Source organism: Xiphophorus couchianus, chromosome 13 (genome assembly GCF_001444195.1).
Source record: "Xiphophorus couchianus chromosome 13, X_couchianus-1.0, whole genome shotgun sequence".
Classification (NCBI taxonomy): domain Eukaryota; kingdom Metazoa; phylum Chordata; class Actinopteri; order Cyprinodontiformes; family Poeciliidae; genus Xiphophorus; species Xiphophorus couchianus.
The window spans coordinates 27444840-27465494 of record NC_040240.1 but is presented as its reverse complement, the minus strand read 5'-3'; the positions used below and the strand labels follow the sequence as shown (position 1 = coordinate 27465494).

Sequence of the window (20655 nt, the reverse complement as noted above, 5' to 3'; positions counted from 1 at the left end):
ATGGAAGCATAATTAAGACTGCTGTTTTAAATGTGAGCAGTAGGGAACAGATTCCGTCTTTGGGAGGTGTGTGTCCCTGTAGCTTGGCCATTCCTTCCTGCGGTATTCCACTTGATTAGAATTTGAACCGGGCCAATCAGCGAACAGAAGGAGAAGTAGTGAGCGATGATGTTGACTTTCTGCTCTGTTTTACAATTGTAGTATTTCTGTACTTTTAGCAATGACAGTGGAGAAAGTGAACAAAGATGTTCAGTCCATGTTGGCCACTCTTCCATATATTGCATTAATATTATCAGCCGTCTGGTTCGGCATGCCACTTCTCTCTTTGCAGTGGAGGATGGTTGTTTACAGAGTAGGCAATTTCTGGTAAGCTTCTTAGCGTCAAACTGGTAAATTACATGTCAAGGCCAAATGTCAGCCATTTGGTAAAATTTAAAACCTTAATAGAGTCTATGCCTCCAGGAAGCAATCATTTCTCAACAGCTGAGAGTCCAGACCTTTTGGAAGAAGCAAACAGTGTAGGAGAAGGGGCTGGTTTTTACCAGGCTGGTGTTCCATTTCATCTGGCGTAAAAGTAACACCACAACTCAGAAAAAGAACATAATACCAACTGTAAAACACGGTGGTGATAGTGTGATAATCTGGGGTTGTATTGATTTCAGAACCGGAAATACTTGCTGTGATAAATGGAAGCATGAATTCTGCTGTCTACAAAACAAATCCTAAAGGAGAATGTCCCACCATGTGTTAGTGGTCACTAACACATGGCCTCCAGCTGAACCATAATGCATTGTGGCTTCCACAGTGAGGTTTCATTCTAAGAAGATGTGGTACACTACACCCCTCCAATCAAAGTTACCCAGTAATTTCTTACCTTTCTTAGTGGTTTGGTCTTGACAGTTCTCATAAGTGCAAGGTCCCCAAGCGCTCCACAAAGACACCTCACACTCCACAGGGCAGCTGATATGGCAGAGCTGTGTGGTATTCGGAGGAAGCCCCAAACACAGTTCACTGTCCACTGGCCGCAAACCTATGGAGAAATACAAACGATGAATGAACTAGCAGTAGTTGTGCAAACTCAATTACAGAAACAAAAGCACATCAGAAAAGAAATAGAACAGCAAAAAATATAAATATTATGACTAATTATTGAGGCATTCTGACAAATATAAATTAGTCTATCAACTGTACTTTCACACCAGAGTTAAATTGTCTTTTTTCTTTGTGTATTTCAGATACAGCCAGGTGTCGCTGACTCTCTGCAAGGTCGCCAGACTGATGAATTATTCAAGCTGTGCAACAACAGCATTCAGCTTCATTCACATGCAAATTGCCATCCCCAAAGGTGTGTCCTTTAATAGTGACACTTAAGCATGTGTACATGTCATGTGTCCTTTAAACTACATGTAATGCTATAGAAGGTAATAAGCTAAATCAAGTAAAATGGTTGGTTGCTCTTTTATTACCATCAAAACAAATGTCCCATTTCTTTACAACCTCCCATGGTTACTGCCATATTGTAACTGCACAGCCAAGAAGTGTTTGGTTTCTGAATTACTGTAAGCTCCTACTGCGACAAACTGGTGACCTGTCCAGGGTGACCCCGCCTCTCGTCCGAAATGTTCGCTGGAGATAGGCACCAGCACCCCTCCTGACCACACTAGGGACAAGGGTGTAAGAAAATGTATTGATGGATGTAAGCGTCTAACATTCTAGTACATCAAGTGATCTGACCTCAATTTCTTGTGCTATAAAAAAATAAACTCAGTTCTAATTAAATCAATCAGACGTTATGCAGGGAGAATAAAGGACTATGTTTTCTAACAGTCTCATGCAAGAAAATATTTTTACATTAATATCTATTTGCATAGTGCCAGATCTATGGTCATAAAGATTTGTCTTTTAAACTAATGGTTAGTTTGGAATTTTCAACCCCAACTCCAATGAAGTTGAGACTTTGTGTAAAACATAAAGAAAAAAATTCTGATAAGTTGCAAGTCCTTTTCAACCTATATTCAATTGTATCCATTACAAGGGCATAATGTTTAATGCTCAATCTGAAAAATGTAATTGTTTTATGGAAATAGTCACGTTTTTGTATTTTGATGACTGCAACATATTCTAAAATAGTTGAGACAAGGACATATTTATCACTGTGTTCCATCATCATTCCTTATAACAACACTCAATAAGTCTTTTGGGAGCCAAGGAAACTAATTGTTGAGTTTTTTTCCCCATTCTTGCTCGATGTAGAACGTCACTTGTTCAACAGTCCGGGGTCTCTGTTCTTGTGTTTTGCGCTCCACACACTTTCAATGAGGGACAGGTCTGGGCTGCTGGCAGGCCAGTCTAGTTCCAGCACACTAGAACTGGAACTAGTGTGCTGGTTGCTGCAGGCTGCAGGCCTGTACCAGACTGACTTGCGGTCTGGTACAGGATGTGGTAACATGTTGAAAAGATTATCTACTATTGTAGATTCCTTATCAGAAACCATAACTCAAAGCTAAATGTGAGCATTTTTATTATAGACACAAATGTTGAATTGAACCAGTAAAATTACATTTTTTGTCAAAATGTGAAGGGTTGTGGAAAGTCAAACATTCCTCCCAAAATTTTCTTCATTAATAATGTTAAAGCAACAATAGCCCCTTTGTTCTTCTGTACAACTGTGAAGTCTAACAAGCTTCTTCCCAACCTAGCACCAGCAGATTAATGGACACTTCCTCACAGACTGCCCTTGCTCTGGTATCTTCATGCCAGATGGTGTGCATTCCCATGTGCTGTGCTTCCAGACACAAATTAGGGAGCCGAGAGGCCGCCTCCATGAGCCACCTGCCAAAAATATCCTGGTGCCCAGCTCTGTTCCAGCTGAGGACTCATGGCATCACAGTGGCACAGCTGTTTTCCAGCATGTCATTTAATATATCATATCAACTAGGATGTGCATTGATAAGAGTGTGTCCATACACATTCATATGAAATTAATTATATCATTAAAACATTCGTTTCCATAACTTGGTTCACTAAATAAAATGCATTGTGTAAATTATTTACCACAGAGTGATGTTTTCAAGCATTTATTTATAGTAATTATGGTGATTTTTCACTTTACAGTTAATGAAAATATGCCATTTAAAATTTGAATATTAGATTGGCCCAATAAAAATAAATTTTAAATGCAGAAATGTGTCCCTAATGACAAGTTAAATTCAATTCAGACTATATAGCACTAATTCATGAAACGTCATGTCAAGAAATTAAGAATACTCAATATTTTGTGTCAAAACATCCTGCATGCACCTCACATCTCCTGCCTCAACGACTACCGGCCAGTGGCACTAACCCCTGTGGTGACAAAGTGTTTTGAAAAACTGGTCCGGGGTCACATCACAGCACTTCTCCCTCCTGGCTTTGACCACCACCAGTTCGCCTACAGAGCCAACAGATCCACAGAGGACGCTGTAATTCACGGCCCTCCATGCTGCTCTGTCACATCTGGAGCAGCAGGGGAGCTATGTGCGGATGCTCTTTGTAAACTACAACTCTGCTTTTAATACCATCCTCCCTCACAGACTGGTGGACAAATTGGGGGACCTGGGCCTCCCTCACTCCACCTGCATGTGGATTCTGAGCTTACTGACCAACCGACAGCAGAGAGTTAGGGAGGGAAAACATACATCCACTGCCCTCAGCCTTAGTACTGGCTCTCCACAGGGCTGTGTGCTGAGCCCCCTGCTCTATTGTCTGTACACATACGACTGCACCTCTGCCCACCACAGCAACACCATCATCAAGTTTGCTGATGACACCACAGTGGTGGGGCTCATCTCAGGAGGCAACGAGTCCGCCTACAGGGGTGAGGTGGAGCGGCTGTTGCAGTGGTGCAGGGAGAACAATCTGCTCCTCAACAACTCAAAGACAAAAGAACTCATAATAGATTACAGGAGGAATAAAACGGACATTACACCACTAACCATTGGGGGAAAATGTGTGGAGAGGGTAGCTGATTTCCGTTTCCTGGGGGTCCACATTGAGCAGGGCCTCACATGGAACATGAACACCTTGGAGCTGATAAAAAAGGCCCAGCAAAGACTGTACTTCCTGAGGGTTCTCAGGAGGAACAACATCAAGGAGAAGCTGCTGGTGTCCTTCTACAAGTGCTCCATAGAGAGCATACTGTCTTACTGTATCTGCGTATGGTATAACAGCAGCACTACAGCTCAAAGGAAAGCTCTCCAAAGGGTTGTGAATACAGCCCAAAAAATCATTGGCTGCCCTCTCCCCTCACTGGAGGACCTGCACAGCGACCGCTGTCTAAGAAAAGCACAATACATCACAAAGGACACTTCTCACCCCGGACATTCTCTGTTCACACCGTTGCCTTCAGGCAGAAGATACAGAGCAACCAGAACAAGAACCAACCGTCTCAGAGGCAGTTTCTACCCGATAGCAATAACAAAACTAAATGCAATCAAAAGCAACCATTAATCATCATAAATGATGTATGTGACAATGTGGCTGTTCTTACATTTTTTTTTTTTTGCCAGTTGTTTGTTGATTCTTGCGTTGTGTGTGAATTGTGAGACAGTTATTTTTTGTTTTTGGGCATGTGCACCGACTGATGACACCCTTTGAATTTCGTTGTCCTTGTGACAATGACAATAAAGATTTATCTTATCTTATTTATCTTATCTTATGAAGCCCACATCTGTGTGTGTCTGTAGGGACAGAGACATGTAGTCCTTAACCTCAATATTATTGATCAGATTACTCTGGTTCATTTGGTGGCTTGGTGACTAAGTTGTGAAGCTAGCTAAAACTGAACAAATGGAGTTTTAGCTGTCACACAGTCTGAAGAGGGGTTGAGTGGACTCCACTTGAACCTTTTACCCTGTGCGCAGTGCAGGTAGGGTTCCAGTAACCCAGCGTGCGCTTTTACAAGTTGTCTTCTTTTCATTATGGTTTTGGGAACTAATCAGCTGATGGGAAACCCCCATCACTTTCTTGTTGAACGACTGTGACATCTGCCGCGCTCTTCCTGAACGTTACAGTAAGACTGTGGGAGGGCCGAACAGTTAGATCTAGTGGAAATGTTTGCCGAAAAGAATAGAAATCAAGCAAACATTGTTGCTTCTCCTCCTTCTCTGTTGTCTGATGTCTCAGGCACACCACCTGATCCTGGGAATCTCCGTCCTCCTACTCCGTGGATCACAGGGGAAGCCTTGCTTTCCTGTCTTTATTATTTGGTGTAATTTGTTTAAAAAAAAAAAGACAGGAAAAAGGTAATACAGGCAACACAGTGAGTGTGTTGCCTTATGGGTGTTGTGTGTCCCGCTGCCATTTGCATTGCGTTCATATTGGTTTGGGTTAGGTTTGTTCTGGTTTTGTGCATTTTGGGGATACATTCATGTGGATCAGGTGTAGAGATAGTTTTGTACACTCTGATAACATTCTGCAGGTGCTCCTGGAGTTAAAAACGATTAAGTGTGCTAACATTTTCTCAAACTGTGAAACAGCTTACAAATGAAAGAAGACTTGAATTATTTGACAAATTTATGTATGAAAGAGCCACAATAATGATCCTATAAAATAACATAAAAGTCCCTGTGAGAGTGCTGAATATCCAAGGAGTCAATAATGAGAATTGTGTATTCATGACACCTAAACATTTGAGAAGGAAAATGGTTTAAAACAGGTTTGGTAGGTCCATGTTTAGTTTCAGCAATGATCAGTCAGGCTTTCTGTTCTCTTATTCGGCAGACTAAGGAGGACAAGCCTTTACAACATTCAAATAATGAATGGATGAATCAGTTGTCATTTTTCCTTTAGGTGTCAAAACACCTTTAGATAAGCAAATTGTCACTTTTGTGGAAATATTCAAAGTAAGGTTAGGTTGCAGAATCCTATTACTTGTGAAACCTTGGCTGTGGAAAGAACAAAGGGAAGAACTACAAATTTCTGCTTCAAACAGTTCTAGGAAATTATTAGATTGTTGTATTTATGCATTTAACACTCATCATCAATTGGGCAATTTCAGTCTAAAAGACATTTAACCACTTTCAGACTATTGAAACTGGCAGATGAAAGAGAGCCTGTAATGTTTGAAAAGTGTCTTGAAAATGAGATAGGAAACATTTAGGATAAAGATGCTGCTCTATTTATTGCTTGATATGACCAAATACTACCTGACATGATTCCATACATGGTGACAGGGAAAATGACAGACTGAAGGGAGGATGATGAACGTGAGCAGTAGAGCTGGCAGAGACACTTTATCCCACCTACACTCTTCACTCCTCCTTTTTCTTTTATATCTTCCTTTGACTCTGTTTCTTTTTGGCTATTGCTTAAAGCAGAATCTATTGAATTTTTACATCTCTGAATGCCTTCATTATTATCTTCTTGCTTCTACCTAAAAACAATCTCCATGACAACCACAAAAAAAATAGTATCTTGTTATGGTATGTCGACTTAGGCAGCAGTAAGGAATAAAACCCAGGAAGTTGCCCGCCTCTGTTAACAGAATCAGCACCGTTGATTCTTGGCATGGAAGGCTGAAAACGAGCCACTGGTTGTGAGCATAAGATCTGAATAATCTCAGCAACAGATGCCAGTTTCACCAGCCAGATGGACGGAGACTTACTGTGTCAATGCTGGATAAAAATGGGCAAGCTTCCAGGCCACTTCCAGCTCTGTGTGTTCAGCACACCATTGATTTACTGGAAAATATCAATTTCAGTGCTTTCTTCACTGCACTGCACGCAACTCAAAATGCAAATGAATGATAATGTGGACACTATTTTAATTCCCTGTCCTACATGTGTCCAAAGAGATGAGCCATCGTTGCTAAGCTCATCTGTAACACAGTTTGTACATGTAATTTAAAACTGGTTTTAGTTTTTAGCTAATTTATTTCAAAATATTTGTGAAGCAGGACCTCTACAGCATCACATTTTTGCTCAACTATAAAGTTGTCTAGTCTTGTTCTATTTGTTCTGTAAAACACTGGTAACCAGTCTACAGTACACCAGGATGCAGTTCAGATATCTTGATGTTTTATTTCTCTGCAGTTCAGTGAAAACTCATTCAGATTGGCTTGAAAGCATCAACATTAAATAATAGAATAAACTCTGGGTCTTCACTGATCCATTTCTAAAAGATGACCATGCTTTGATTTAACCATTTCATTGCATGGCTGTACTTACTACTACTGTCACAGTGCTCACAAGTTCTTTCCAGGATTGTTCTTTAACTACACCCACTAACTCCACCAGCCTGCTTGTCCAATGGAAGAAAAGACATCCTAATGCTGCTACCTTCATGTTTCATGCTGCAGACTGTGTGATAGGTTTCTACCACCCAAAGTGTTTTACTTTTAGGTCTAAGAGTTTGCTGTGTATGTTAACACTGCAGTGTCCCCTTCATGACTTCTGGAAAACTTTAAATGAGATGGTTTTCTTGTGTTTAGAAGGCACAGTATCTAAAGTGTTTAGAATACCACACAGCAGAATTAACTGAATATAACATGTTGAGGACCATAGGCTCCAAAAAATTAGGGGAGTTACCTTCTCTACTCCTCAGTGAACTGAGATTAGGTGGAGCAACAGCACTGGCCTGCACACAGTAGACCTCGCGTGTCTGGATTCCCCCTCCACACAAGCCTGTCAGGTTTCCACGCCGACGATCCTGCTGGCTCAGCAGCATGTCCACCCTACACTCTGTCCACTCTGTTGTTTTCCAGGTGTAGCTGATGACACATGAAGGCAGATGAAGAGTCAGATTGAGATCACATTAGCCTAAGCTTCATGTGACCAAACACAAAACTGTAAGAAGAAAAAAACACATTTATTTGATGCCACAAAATATATATTCTATGTTAGAACATGCTGCTGAGATGGACAGAGTCTGTGGGATATTAAAAACAGGCATTATGTTTTTTATTAGTAACATAACTTAAGCCCAAAATTATTTATATTCCTGGCAGATTTTGACATAAGTTCCTTTTTATCTTAGTCAGTAGAGCAAAGAAATCTTTTAACTCATATTTTAATTAGTCTTTGATGATGATCTCCAAGTCTTTGAGTTGGAAGGCCCAGGATCCATCATTTTAATCTTTAGAACCCTCCACAGATTTTCAGGTTCAAGTCAGCACTCTGGCTGATGCTCCATAATGTTATTACTTCTGGTCAGAAGACACAGGTTGTAAAATGAAAAGTTGTTCACTCACACAGTGCATGGAGGAACCGCTCCGTCCTGGGGGCTGCACGGCTCTTTTTCTTCAAGTTCTGGGCACTCCACTCCTCCACCGATTGGGAATTGGCTCACTTTCCTACTGCGACTGCGCTCCCCTTTCGCCCCATTGGGGTCGTAGCACTGCTTGGAGCAAGCTGACCATCCAGACCACTCAGTCACATCACAGTCTCTGGGAATCACGCAGGCCTGAAAGGTCACTGGCAGCATCTCCTGAGAACAAAGGCTGCAGAACGAGACAATGGTCAATTTTGATTAGGTGCTGCTGGTTATAAGAACACAACACATGATGTTAAGGTGTTGTTCAGGTCAACTGAATGACATTTATTTTAAAAAACGACAACAACCAGTTAAATTTGTAGTGATTTGGATTTTCTGTGTGTTTATTTGGGTTCCTGTGTTCTGTTGAGTCTGTGTTGTCCCGTGGAGCCCTTGATTGAGTACAGCTGTTCCTCGTTTCCCCTGATTGTCTCCCTGTGTATTTAAACCCACCTGTGTTGTTCCTTGTCAGGTCCTTGTCTTATCAAGTCTGTTGTTTGAACCAGTTGCTCCCAGTGTTGAGCCATTAACCTTCTGCTCATCTGTGCTGCCTGGATTATTGTGCTTGTTCTTCATTAAATTCATAATTTCTCAATCTGCAATCTGGGTCCATCGCATCTTCCTCAACACCTCTTCACCGCAAATCGTGACAAAATTCTTGCGTCTGCATCTTTTCTCTGTTCCCTCTTCGGTTCTGCTTAGTTAAATTGTTTGCAGAATCAGTTGTGATTTTCATTTTTCAAACCCTTTTTTTGTATTTTATGACCATCCCTTTCACAAAATATAAAAGGATCTGTATTTATGGTGCAACAGCTTCAGACAGTAGAGGAAATATGTTCATGTTTCTAGTTTCAGTCAAAATATGAAATAAATAGTCTGATGGTATTCTGACCCCCACGCTAGTAACCTTGATCCTGTGCTATTTCCAACATAATACAGTCAATAGGTGTAACTAAGCCTCTTTAAAGCTTTCAGCCATCTGTCTATACAGTAGGAGGCTGAGAATGAGAAAAGGTCTGTGGTTTCTATTCTTTCAGACATAAGAAAATCTGTGTTAGGGCCATGGCTGTCTAAGGATGGAGTTGATTGTGCTCACTGGCCTCTTTTAGAGTGGAGCGAGCCCACAGACAGAATAAGGCCATTCATGTGGTGTCAGTGAGCATGGCTGTCTGACACCACATAAAATTCAAATGATGAATGCGTTTAAGGGGATGTTAAAGTTGAGCTTGGCACAACTTTCATTAAGATCCTGTAGTGTGAATGAATGTCATAAATTACTATTAAACATTCAAAATTTTGGACACACCCTAAACCCGCAGATACCAGATTTTGCGCCCTCTATCATACCATCTTTGAATGTTTAGACTAACTGTAGGAATGCTGAGTCTGCATTCTGCCATGAGAATGAAAATAATCGTACACAGAAAAATCATTCTTTCTAAAATAACAGACTTTGCAGAATGTAAATGGCTTGACATCCGGTAGTTAATACAACTATTTCTGTAGAGTTGGTGCCTTAACTGTAATTCAGTGCTGAATACCGACTCTCACTGGAGTAACAATTACCAGCAAGAGCTAGAATTAATTTATAGATATAAACTACCTGATAAAAATGACAGACTTTGTTAACTATACAAGAGTTACCCTTCTATTAATACTATCAGGTATAAATTTTATTTGTCTGAATTTGCATAACTTCCCCCTGGCTCTGATTGGTGGTTTTTGCCTGGAAGTGGCTCATTTCTGCAGATGGCTAGAGTAACACTGGGAGGAGGAGCTTGATATGTTTTTTTTGTTTTTTTTTTGGGGGGGGGGGGGTCACAGATTATGTGTTTTATATTATACTGTTGCAAAATGGCAGTTGTGTAAAAAACATTTTTTTGTAAAACGTACATATTGCAGCTTTAATGGCTGAAAATGAATCTTGATCATAATATTTAAAGAAGTCCAGCCTTTAAACATCCCCAAAAAACGCAAAATAATTTGTTGTATGAGAAATTATTTATAACACCCTAAGAAGAAGGTGTCAGAACATGTAATACTTCTTTTTTGATTTCCATCCATCCATTTTTTTTATGCCCATCTCAAGCTTTCAGAGTTAAGGGAAGCTGAAGCTTTTCCTAACAGTGATTCTACAAGTTAAGGTCCCTGGCCTACCCAGGATGTCAGCTCTTTACAGGACAAATCAGAGACACACCATGCATGCACCCTACCCAGTGATCTATCACAAATGATTATGGACTGTAAGAGGAAGCTGGGGAACCCAGAGAGTACTCACAATCCACCAACACAACAGAGAAAGTTCACAAAGAAAGACCCCAACCCAGAATTTGAATTCAGGACCATGTTATATGCTGGACATAGTATTCTGTGCCCTGGGTTATTGTTTACTTGTGCTATTTCTACCTGTGTTTGTTAATAGCTGGTAACACTGCTAACAATGCTAACATTGCCTGTGATGTCATCAACCCACCTCCGGAGATTTTCATTTGTGTTTCTCGCAGCTACAAAAACTTTAAAATTTAAATTTTGGTTTATTCCAAACAAGACAAGAATCTCTAGCAAGAGAAATGAAACAGGACCTATACAGATGCACATGCTTACAGAAAAAATGACATTCTAATCATTTGTACCTCAGAGCTTCAATGGTCCCACTCTTGTGAACACAGGTCACTTCTCTGGTTTGGTAGCCAACTTGCAGATCCCAGAATTTTCCTCCTGGGCGGTTCTGGCGATTCTTGTTCCTCTTCTTTTTGATTAGCTCTCTGGTCTCTGGGTCTTTTGTTTTCCCCTTTTCCCTTAATCTTCCTTTGCCTTTTTCTCTCATTTTCTCTTTTTTTGCCTTGTTTTTTATCTTTTTCTGTCTTTTGGGTCGGTCTGCCTGTCTGAATGTCTTGCCCTGTTTTCTGTTTGCTCTGACCAATTTTCTGTTGCTCAAAGATGGTTTGTTGCCATTTTTGGACATTTTCTCCTCACCTTCTGTGGACTTTATGTCCTTTTCTTGGTACTGTTTTTCATCATCTCTCATCTTTTTTCTTTCTTTCATGGACTGTTTGCTGTCTTCTCTGGCCTGTTTGTCACCTCCTCTGGATGGTGTTTCACCATCTCTTGGCTGTTTGCTGCCCTCTTTAGCAGATTTGTCACTTTCTCTAGATCTCTTGTTGCTCTCCTTGGGTGGTTTTTCAGCTTGTCTGGCTATCCTTGGCAAAGGTACAGAACAGGAGCCCCATGGTCCAACTCTGAGGCTGTAAAGGTTTTCCTCTCCCTCACACAGGCCAGGCTGACACGTCTGAAATTCAGTCAAATTTGGACAGGCAGACCCACCAAACAGTGGTGGTGCCAGAACAAAGCGTATCCGATTCCGTAAGCCAATCCCACATGTTTTAGAACATGAAGTCCACGGGCTGAACTCAGACACCACACAGTCCCGAGGACACGCTATGAGACAGGCCTGTTCCTGCCTTGGTTTAGGTTCAAAGTATTCACAAATTACGTCCTCCGCAGGCTCGCCATCAGATTTCTGAACACAGCCCACTTCCCGTGTCTGAATGCCCTCCTCTCCCCGTGTGCACACTGTTGGCCGCTGCAACCCAGCACTGCGCATCATCACTGGGACACACTGGTTCCAAGCACCCAGCTGCCATTCGTACAGATCTTTGTGCCAGTCACACACTCTGAAGCAGCTCTGCTGGTTGTCTGGCCTCTCTGACTGGTCACAGTTTGTATGGAGGGTGGTCCAGCCTTCAGAATGGGCGCACCATACTGCTCTGCTCTGGCTGCCGCCAGGTCCACACTCACTTCCCATACATCGACCCCAAGGACCTGCACAAATGAAGGCAAGAACAGTCAGCGATACGTTAGAGAGAGCGATCATAGCTTTTGCAAAGCAAAGGGAAGATTAGTTATATGTGTTTTTGAGATATAGAATAGAAAACTTAATTTAATTCCTCATCTGCTATCCAAAGAGATCAGATGTTACACAAGCGGTCAACATAATGCAGCACTTGTTCTTTGGGGATACTTTAGTTCACATTAGTTCACCAGAGTTCCAATCAGTTTTGGATTATTAAAAGTTCTGACCAGATTCCATGCAGGAAGACGCTACTCACTAAGAAAATTCAAACACTAATTAAATTGCAAATGTGATTAAAATTATGTTAATTTGTGTTAAATAGAGTCAGTCTTTAACAACTAAGCCATTACCTTTGAAGGTAGTATGAACAAAGCAATTAAAATAGAAATATCAAGCAGCAGTTTGCAAATGTAAGCTTTTCTAAGCTGTGATTTGGGGTTTTACTCAACAAGGCCGCAAAACAATGAACGTGTACCAGAAGGCTGCAGCTGCAAGCAGAGAGTTTGGATCAATACAAATCAATAGAGGTGGAAAAGAACTGGCCAAATAAAAAAGACAGCTGCAGCCTCAGACCTGGCAATGCTCAGTGGCACTTCTTCCCCTCCTTCAGTGAGAATGAGGAAATAATTCACATAATAATTCAATTCAATTCAAAAATACTTTATTACTCCCAAAGGAAAAATAAATGTTGTTGTAGCTCATTAATTCAGATTCTTCAAAGAGTTATTGAAAATGGTGATGACTGTTGGCAGGTAAGATTTCTTCTATCGGTCTGTATTACAGAAGTCTCTGATTTCTACGATTCCAAAACATTCTTCTCATCAATTGTAGTTTTACATTTAACTTATTACACCTCAGGCCGTAGGTAAGTCATATGATAAAAATTAGCAGTGAACTAAAGTTGTAAATAAAACTACAGATAAAAGTTAATGCTAAAAGAAGCAATCTGTGCTGCACTTTTTAGCCACATCCAACTCTGTTAAAAGTGGGACACTTTTAAAGTCCTGAAGAATTACTTCTCAAGATATTATTGTTTCAGGAGCAGGCAGGTGTTCACCATCATTTCTAAATATGACACAGTTATTCCCTAGCTACTCATAAGAGTTAAAATTAACCTACTTACAGAAATATAAGGAACCATACAGACAAAAGACATTCCATATTTCCACTAAAGCAGTATTATTCTGTCAGAGCATCCAGCGCAGCAGTGAATGGATTAAAGGCCTGTTAGACCAAGCTGAGAGAAAAGATAATTATGAAATGATATCATACTTATATAAAACTATCAGGACACTCAAAGATGCTTTATATGGAATCTGACATTCCCATTCACACACACAATAACACACTGATGATGGCAAGCTAATGGACAGTAGCCACAGAAGCGAGGCCATCGGCCCAAGGTGGGTGAAGTGTCTTGCCCAAGGACACAACAACAGAGGGATCAGGGATCAACCCAGCGACCCACCAATCACAGGGTGAAGTCTTACCATCGTCATCATCATCACCCCAAAAGAATTTGGGTCAACCATCTGGTGGTTCTGGTATGCCCTGTTAACCAAACCCAAAATGAGAAGTACTCATGAAGACAGAGATGGCAACTTGGAAAACCTACAGATCAATTCCACTTCTTTTTGAATGAACTTTAGAAACCTAACATAATGCTGCCAGTAATGTTTTCTCATCTTTTTGTCACCTAGACTGCTGCATGAACTCATACAACCTCATCAATTTCTTGAAATTTAAAGGGAAATAGAGAGAAGCAGAGGAGGAACATTTCTTCATTCTTTTTAAAAATACTTTACTCTACATGACATACATGACGAAAATAAAATCTGAACAATGTATATTTATATATGAGTTTTTGTATTCCTCTATGCAGCTGTCAGACCTCCCACCTGATCATCTGTACTGGTTTCAGTTGGTGAAACTGTTAGACCAAGCTGAGAGAAACACTGCCTCTGTCTTGATATTTACAGAGATAAATACTTTTAGCTTTTAGATATAAAGGTGAAAGAAATGAAAGATGGCAGCTGGCAAGCTATATTTCGGTGCTGAACACATCAGTGATAAAAAGACTGAAAAGGTCGGGAGCAAAAGAAATTATCTGAACTGACAGACACCCTCATTCATTCAGGGAAAGTGTTGTGTGTTTTGTTACAATGAGACAGAATGACTGGTTTCAGCTGTAAGTAGCATCAAAAGTGGAGTAAAAAGTCTGCAGGCAGTTCCAACCATCACTTAATGTAAGCACTGAGTAGAGGTCAGCAGTGAGAACGCCTCAGAAGTGTATTAGACAGCCTAAGTGCTTGTTGGGACTGCATGATGTGATGGGTGATGCTGTGTGTGAAACAAACACTCCATCTATGGAAGATTTATGGGATCTATGAAGGCCTGAACCTCTACTCATAATTATCATTTTTTTAAAACAGCCAGGATTTACCTCTAAAGAGTACTTCAGTCGCTTTACTTGATCTGCATTGATATTCCATCATTTTTCCATCATACTATCTGGAACACAGTTCAAGACCAATAAACTGACAAAGAAACAAATGAAAACAGAAACTATCAATTCCCTCACTTGTTCCCATCTTTGGGTTTTCTTTCATAACCATTAACAATTTGGCTCACATATACTTTACAGTATACCTACTGTAATTTATTTTTTCAAGGATCAGCATTGTTGCAAACAGAGAAGACTAAATTATACACAAGCAAGAACAGGCATGGGGCACCCCAATGGTTAGAGTTTTTTATTTCCACTATTGTTGTTTGATATTTTTTTTGTCTGCAGACACTTCTTGTGTACTTTATCTAACCTATCTGCTGCTGCAATGCTGCAACTAAAGCAATATTCTGTAGGGTGTTTTTTTTTTTGTTGTGTTTTCAGCTGAATCTCAACTGGCTTTGGTATGAGTGTGTGAAAGTGTTGCTCTGTAGACAGTCAAATCAAACAGACTGCTACTAAGGAATTGACAAGGTAGAGATCTGTTTTTCCTGTAGGCACCAAAAGCCAACTCTTTCAACATAACAAGCACTGACATCGAAACACAGCTGCAAAACCATGACAGTGTTTGGTCGGTTTATTGCAACCACTGTCACAGTTTGCAGATCCAGTTTCTTTCTTTGTCTCTTTCCTTTTGCGTTTCTGTATTTTTATTCCTCATTTCCTCTTTTGCCCAGTAATGAGTGGTTTTATCACATCCAGAGCTCATGTAAGGTTTAATTAGATTTAACAAACTAAGCTTGAAAATGTGATGATAGAAAATACTGCTGCTTGTGCCCATTTTCAGTGCATACTTGTTGGGCTTTAGCCAAAGCAGTGTACATGCATCTTTCATAAGACTTGTCAGAAGAGGGAAGCTATCTGTTTCAGGAAGGAATATTACACGGCTCATTTAGGGTGTCATGTTGCTGCACAGGGATCTGCTTCTGTAAAGTGTTACTGAGCAGGCTGTGCTGTTTGCTAAATGCACCGCTGAGCTCCGGATAAACCAGAGGCGAAATTCAAACATATGTTGCCGACTGGTTTTCTTTGCCAATTTTTATTAATTTATGGGTCCAATTTTCAAGATTATCATTTTTAAATTGGGAGAAGACAAATCTTTATAGCAACCACATCAGCATTCTTAGAAGGCATTTGTAGCAGTTTACATGTAATCTATTAATTACACATTATTCTGATTACCCTTTAGTCAGTGACGTTCATGCATGGTCTAAAATATGTAAACTTAAACCGTAAATACTTTATATAGTTGAATATAAAAGGTGTGGGAAAAGGCAGAGTTTTATTTCTGTCTTTGGAGGAGAAGTAGAAGTTGTGTAAGATTAACTGAACTGAAGAAAGAATAATGTTTTCCAAGCTAGTAAACATTATAGGTAACAATAACACAACTGCATACTCTCTAGATTATATTAGAAAAGAATCGGTAAACCTATGGTGTGTTTCAATTTTTAACTTTCTTTTCTTTTTTTTTTTACCAAAACCTTTTTACCTCCTTAGGCCAGTACTTGTATTTTCACAGTAAGATCTGAAATCAGACCATTTACAAATACTAATTAGAACCACACATTTGAATTGTCTCCTGCCACGCTGTCCCTCATGATTAAACAGCTTTTCTGACACACAGCACCGTGAGCCCTACACTCTGTGAACAGCTGTTCATTTCCAACAACTCACAACATTCACAGCACTGGAAATCTGTAAACATAGATCTCTGTCCACTGCAACATGTTTACTGGTTAAGTTAGATCCATGCACAGATAGAACAGTAGTATTATAATTAAGATGGTTAAGAAAAAAAATATAGTTGTGAAAGAACACTGGTCAAAAGGCAACAGGACAATATTCAGGCAGAGTAGATAATACACTCTAAAAGTCTATTTGGGCTGCAGTTCATGTTATGGACTTATTTGCATTAATCTCACTTCATTCGTTTGGTTTAATGATAACAACTTACCAATCTGTGTTGAATTAACTTAAAAGTTACGAATTTTAACTTAAAGGAACATTTTACTTTGACTTTACTTGAACCATTTAAATTCAATGCCACATTCATAGCTTTGTGTTGTGCAGGGACATGAGGCTGGCCCCATGCTGCTGGGGCCAGCCTCCTGACTCAGGGCGTCTGTCTGTGTGGTTCTGACAAAGTCTGACAAAGAGAAGAATATAACCTGGCCCTCAAGGTTCCTAATCTCAGAACTCAGATAAGGCTATAGAAATCAAAAATGCAGGCCAGGATAAAATATCTAAAAACATGAATAAATTTAAATCTATTTAACATGAATGGAAGGTCACTTTGAAGGTTTCAATGATCAAATTTGTACATGATCATCCTGTGGAAGTAGATCATTATTTCAAGTCATTATTTTTGAGGGAAAATGTGAGCAAATTAAAATCTGACTAGGATTCAGATAAAATGCAGATATAGTAAAAAGAGCTTCTGTCCAGGCTCATGGGGAACAAAGGGTGGCAGTGATAGTGGTGATGATATGAAGTGGTAGGAAACGTGGGGGAGGTCAGGTTGTTTAAATGTCAGAGACAGTGAGGAGAGATGAGGAAAAGAATAGGAAAAAGTGCAGATGGGATGATTTCTTTTATTGAGGGTAAAGGTGAGCTATTGCTTACCTGACAAAATCTAATTCACATTAAAGCTAAAATGACGACCAAAAAAGCTGGAAAATGTCTTTTTAATATCTGCGTTTGTTTTCCCAATTACTGTCACAAGAATTCTCCTCAAAATATGGATTTGCTGATGAGGACATACAAGACAGATATTTAAATGATAGATATGCATTAAGAAAAGTTGCACACCAACATATGAAGCATGAAATCTGACCAATCAGAAGTCACTGACAATGAAATGATGTCAGACTATCATTTTCATGGAGCCTCGCCCATAAATCCTGATCCAAGGTGATCTAAAGCCTTACTCCATAGCTCCCTACAACATGACGCTATTGTTACTCGCAATGGATTGCTCCCCTCCGCTCAGTGTCAACATACAATGCAGCACATGACAGTTATGTGAGGTAATTTAGAATAATTGATGTTGGTCTCTGAACATGATAGTAGCCACTTGCCATCATTCCAGGAACTAATACTAGTTCCAGTATTAGTCCAAATGCAGCTTTGTCTTCTTTGATGGCTGCAACATCAGGTACAGTGAGCTGTTTGGTGCCCAATGCAAGAAGGCTCTCATGATAGTTTGGTCTGCATCATGAGAGCCTTCATCCTCCTAACATTTTGTCAGAGTCTGTCTTCCTAATTCACCACAAGACCATTTATCCTGTAACGTTACTCTGATGCTTACTGTGTTCCTGCACATTCATGTTAAGCATATTAATGAGTCAAAGGCTCACTGACAACTGCATGTCATCCAAACAGAGCAGGTCATGCTGTAGATGTACTACTACACAAGCAAGTCAAGTAAAAGAGGTTATCTGCAGCAGATATGGAACATAATCCACATGTCCATAATCCCTCCATCCCCCATGCACACCCACCCCACTACTATTCGGTATTTATCTGAACCCCTTCAGCCAGATCAACTGAAAAACTGGCAACAGAAATCTGATGATTGGAGCAATCATCAGATTTTCAGTTCCAGGTGTTTCTTTCCTATCAGAAGGTTGTGGAACCCTGAACTTGGATTTCCTCTGACCTGTGTCTGAGCCAGACCCTTAGAATTCTCTCATTCATTATTTGCTAACACGGCAGAGCTGTCCACTAAAGTCACAAAGGAAAAAACTCTTTGCATTCATTATTTCATTGACTTTCACCAAAAAGCAGTAAATGTTCTGTCTGGCTGCAACATCCCAACATGAAGCTGCAGGTTTGGTGAATGATTGAGTGCCTTGAGGGTTAAAAATGGTTTTATGAGGGGAATCCTTGGATGGTAGAGACTCCAGAACTACTGACAGCAGGAGTGGCTGCAGGATATTGTCAGAGGGTGCAAAGCTAAGTCTTCACCTGACCCACATGAACACATCTTCCAAATCCATCGTGTGTGCAGCGCACAAAACCAGTACAAACCTAACCCACACAAATACAAACAAGATTCTATTCTTTTTGGAAAACGTTTGACTAGATTTTACTGTTTAACCCTCCCACACTCTTACTGCTATGCTCAGGCAGAACGTGGCAGTAAGAGCAGTAAGAGCGTTAGCTCTTCAGTTCCTGAAACCATGAAAAAAAAACGGAATCCACTCAACGGCTCTTTGAATTGTGGCAGGGTTTAAACTCCATTTATTCAGTTTTAGCTTGCTAGTCACATTTAGCTTACAAAAACAACGCCAAGCCACCAAATAAACCAAAGTAACCAAGTGACCAATAACATTTAGGTTAAGGACTTCAAGTGTCTACCCCCACAGACACACACAAGTGTGGGCTTCAAGCAGGATGTTTTGACACAAACTACCTTTTCTCCCCCCACAGTTGTGTTAATAGTAAATGAATAGAACGAATGAATAGAAAATTATATATTTTTTTTAATTAATAACTATAAATTTTTTTAATCAAAGGAAAATTTCCAGGTATATACAGTGCATACCGCCATGCAGCTGCAGGCGCCACAGGCTGACAGCATGGGCTCAGTTCAGCCCATCATCAGATGAGTTGTAATCTGGTATTTGGAAAATTCTGAGTGAGATTCCCACCATCAGTTGAATGATGAACCATTCTGTTTTGTGAATATGAATTTTAATGCAAAACCATTTCCTGACATGACTGTTTGCCATAAAATGACGGTGAGTAAATTAACCAAAAAATGTACTCAAGTTAGAGTAGTGTTACACAATGGAAAGTGTGACTTTTGATTTTTGGTTGTGTTTTGTATGTTTATTGTGTTTTATTTTCTCCTTTAACTCCCCAAAGACACTGAAGTCTGGTCTGTGTAAAGAGGTGGAGGGCAGTAACTGGCTGCTCATACAGGTGTCTCCAAAGACTAATGAACAGAACCACATCATTTCAACCTATTTATCATTTTGATATGAAACCCAGAACAGGCAGCAGTGAAGTTTAGTGCAACATCATAGAAACAGCTTAAAACAAAACTACTAAAAATAGTTTTTAAAAAGGTTCCCTGAAATTCTTTTAGAAATCTTTTTCTATAGATCAAGCTTTTAATGTTCTCCTGACCTGCTGCACACTGTGGGAGATGATCCATGCTGGTGGCAGCAAACAACATTATGATTAAGGGTTTCAGTTAAGAGCCACTGTGTTATTTAGATAGATTCTGTTTCAGAGGATTTTGTTCTGTGAGAGGAATTAACTTAGTCTCCTGTCCCCAGACAAACAGCCTTGACTCTCAGCATTAGCTCAGCAGATCAGAGCCACTGTGTCAGTGAGCACACACTAGACATGTGAATCAGTTGGTGGATTAGTGACAGTTACGGGTCATGGATTTTATATATGGCACAGTGCCGACACAGATTATACGGTAGATTTGTACAAAGGGAAAAAAAGAGCTAGAGGTAGGCCACTGCTTTCCAGAGGGATGACTTTATGTTGGGTCCTGCTCTGCTGGTGACCTGGCAACATGCTCTGCTGTGGCTCGCATATTTTTAAAGATTTTACACTCTATTACTATGCTTTTTCTATATACTATTGTCAATTTCTCTCATATATCTATTATAGAAGTGAATACACACCACGGTGCTGGTTCTGTTGGACCTCAGTGCAGCTTTTGACACTGTTGACCATGATATATTACTGAATCGACTGGAGAGTTGGGTCGGACTCTCCGGTCCAGTGCTTAACTGGTTTGAATCCTACATAAAGAACAGGGATTTCTTTGTTTCAATTGGAAACTTCTCATCAAAGAGGTCAAAGGTCACATGTGGGGTACCCCAAGGTTCAATCCTAGGACCCCTCTTATTCAATATTTATATGCTCCCACTAGCTCAGGTTATAACAGGAAATAATATTAGCTACCATAACTATGCAGATGACACACAGCTCTACATTACGATGTCACCAGGTGACTCAGAGTCCATCCAATCACTGAACAGAT

At 40.1% G+C, this 20655-nt stretch overlaps 1 protein-coding gene across 2 annotated transcripts in view; it reads right to left on the bottom strand.

Annotated features, from left to right (window-relative positions):
* Positions 1 to 20655, bottom strand: part of thsd7aa (thrombospondin, type I, domain containing 7Aa) — a 79621-nt gene that overhangs the window by 42685 nt on the left and 16281 nt on the right. For both annotated transcript variants that reach the window (XR_003597961.1, XM_028037045.1), the window contains exons 2-5: positions 10923 to 12111; positions 8228 to 8476; positions 7566 to 7747; positions 875 to 1030 (exon numbers count right to left, since the gene is read on the bottom strand). Coding sequence is in view for 1 of the 2 variants with exons in the window: in XM_028037045.1 (XP_027892846.1) it covers positions 875 to 1030; positions 7566 to 7747; positions 8228 to 8476; positions 10923 to 12111 (1776 nt within the window). In the remaining variant the exon portion in view is untranslated. The remainder of the gene's footprint in view (positions 1 to 874; positions 1031 to 7565; positions 7748 to 8227; positions 8477 to 10922; positions 12112 to 20655) is intronic.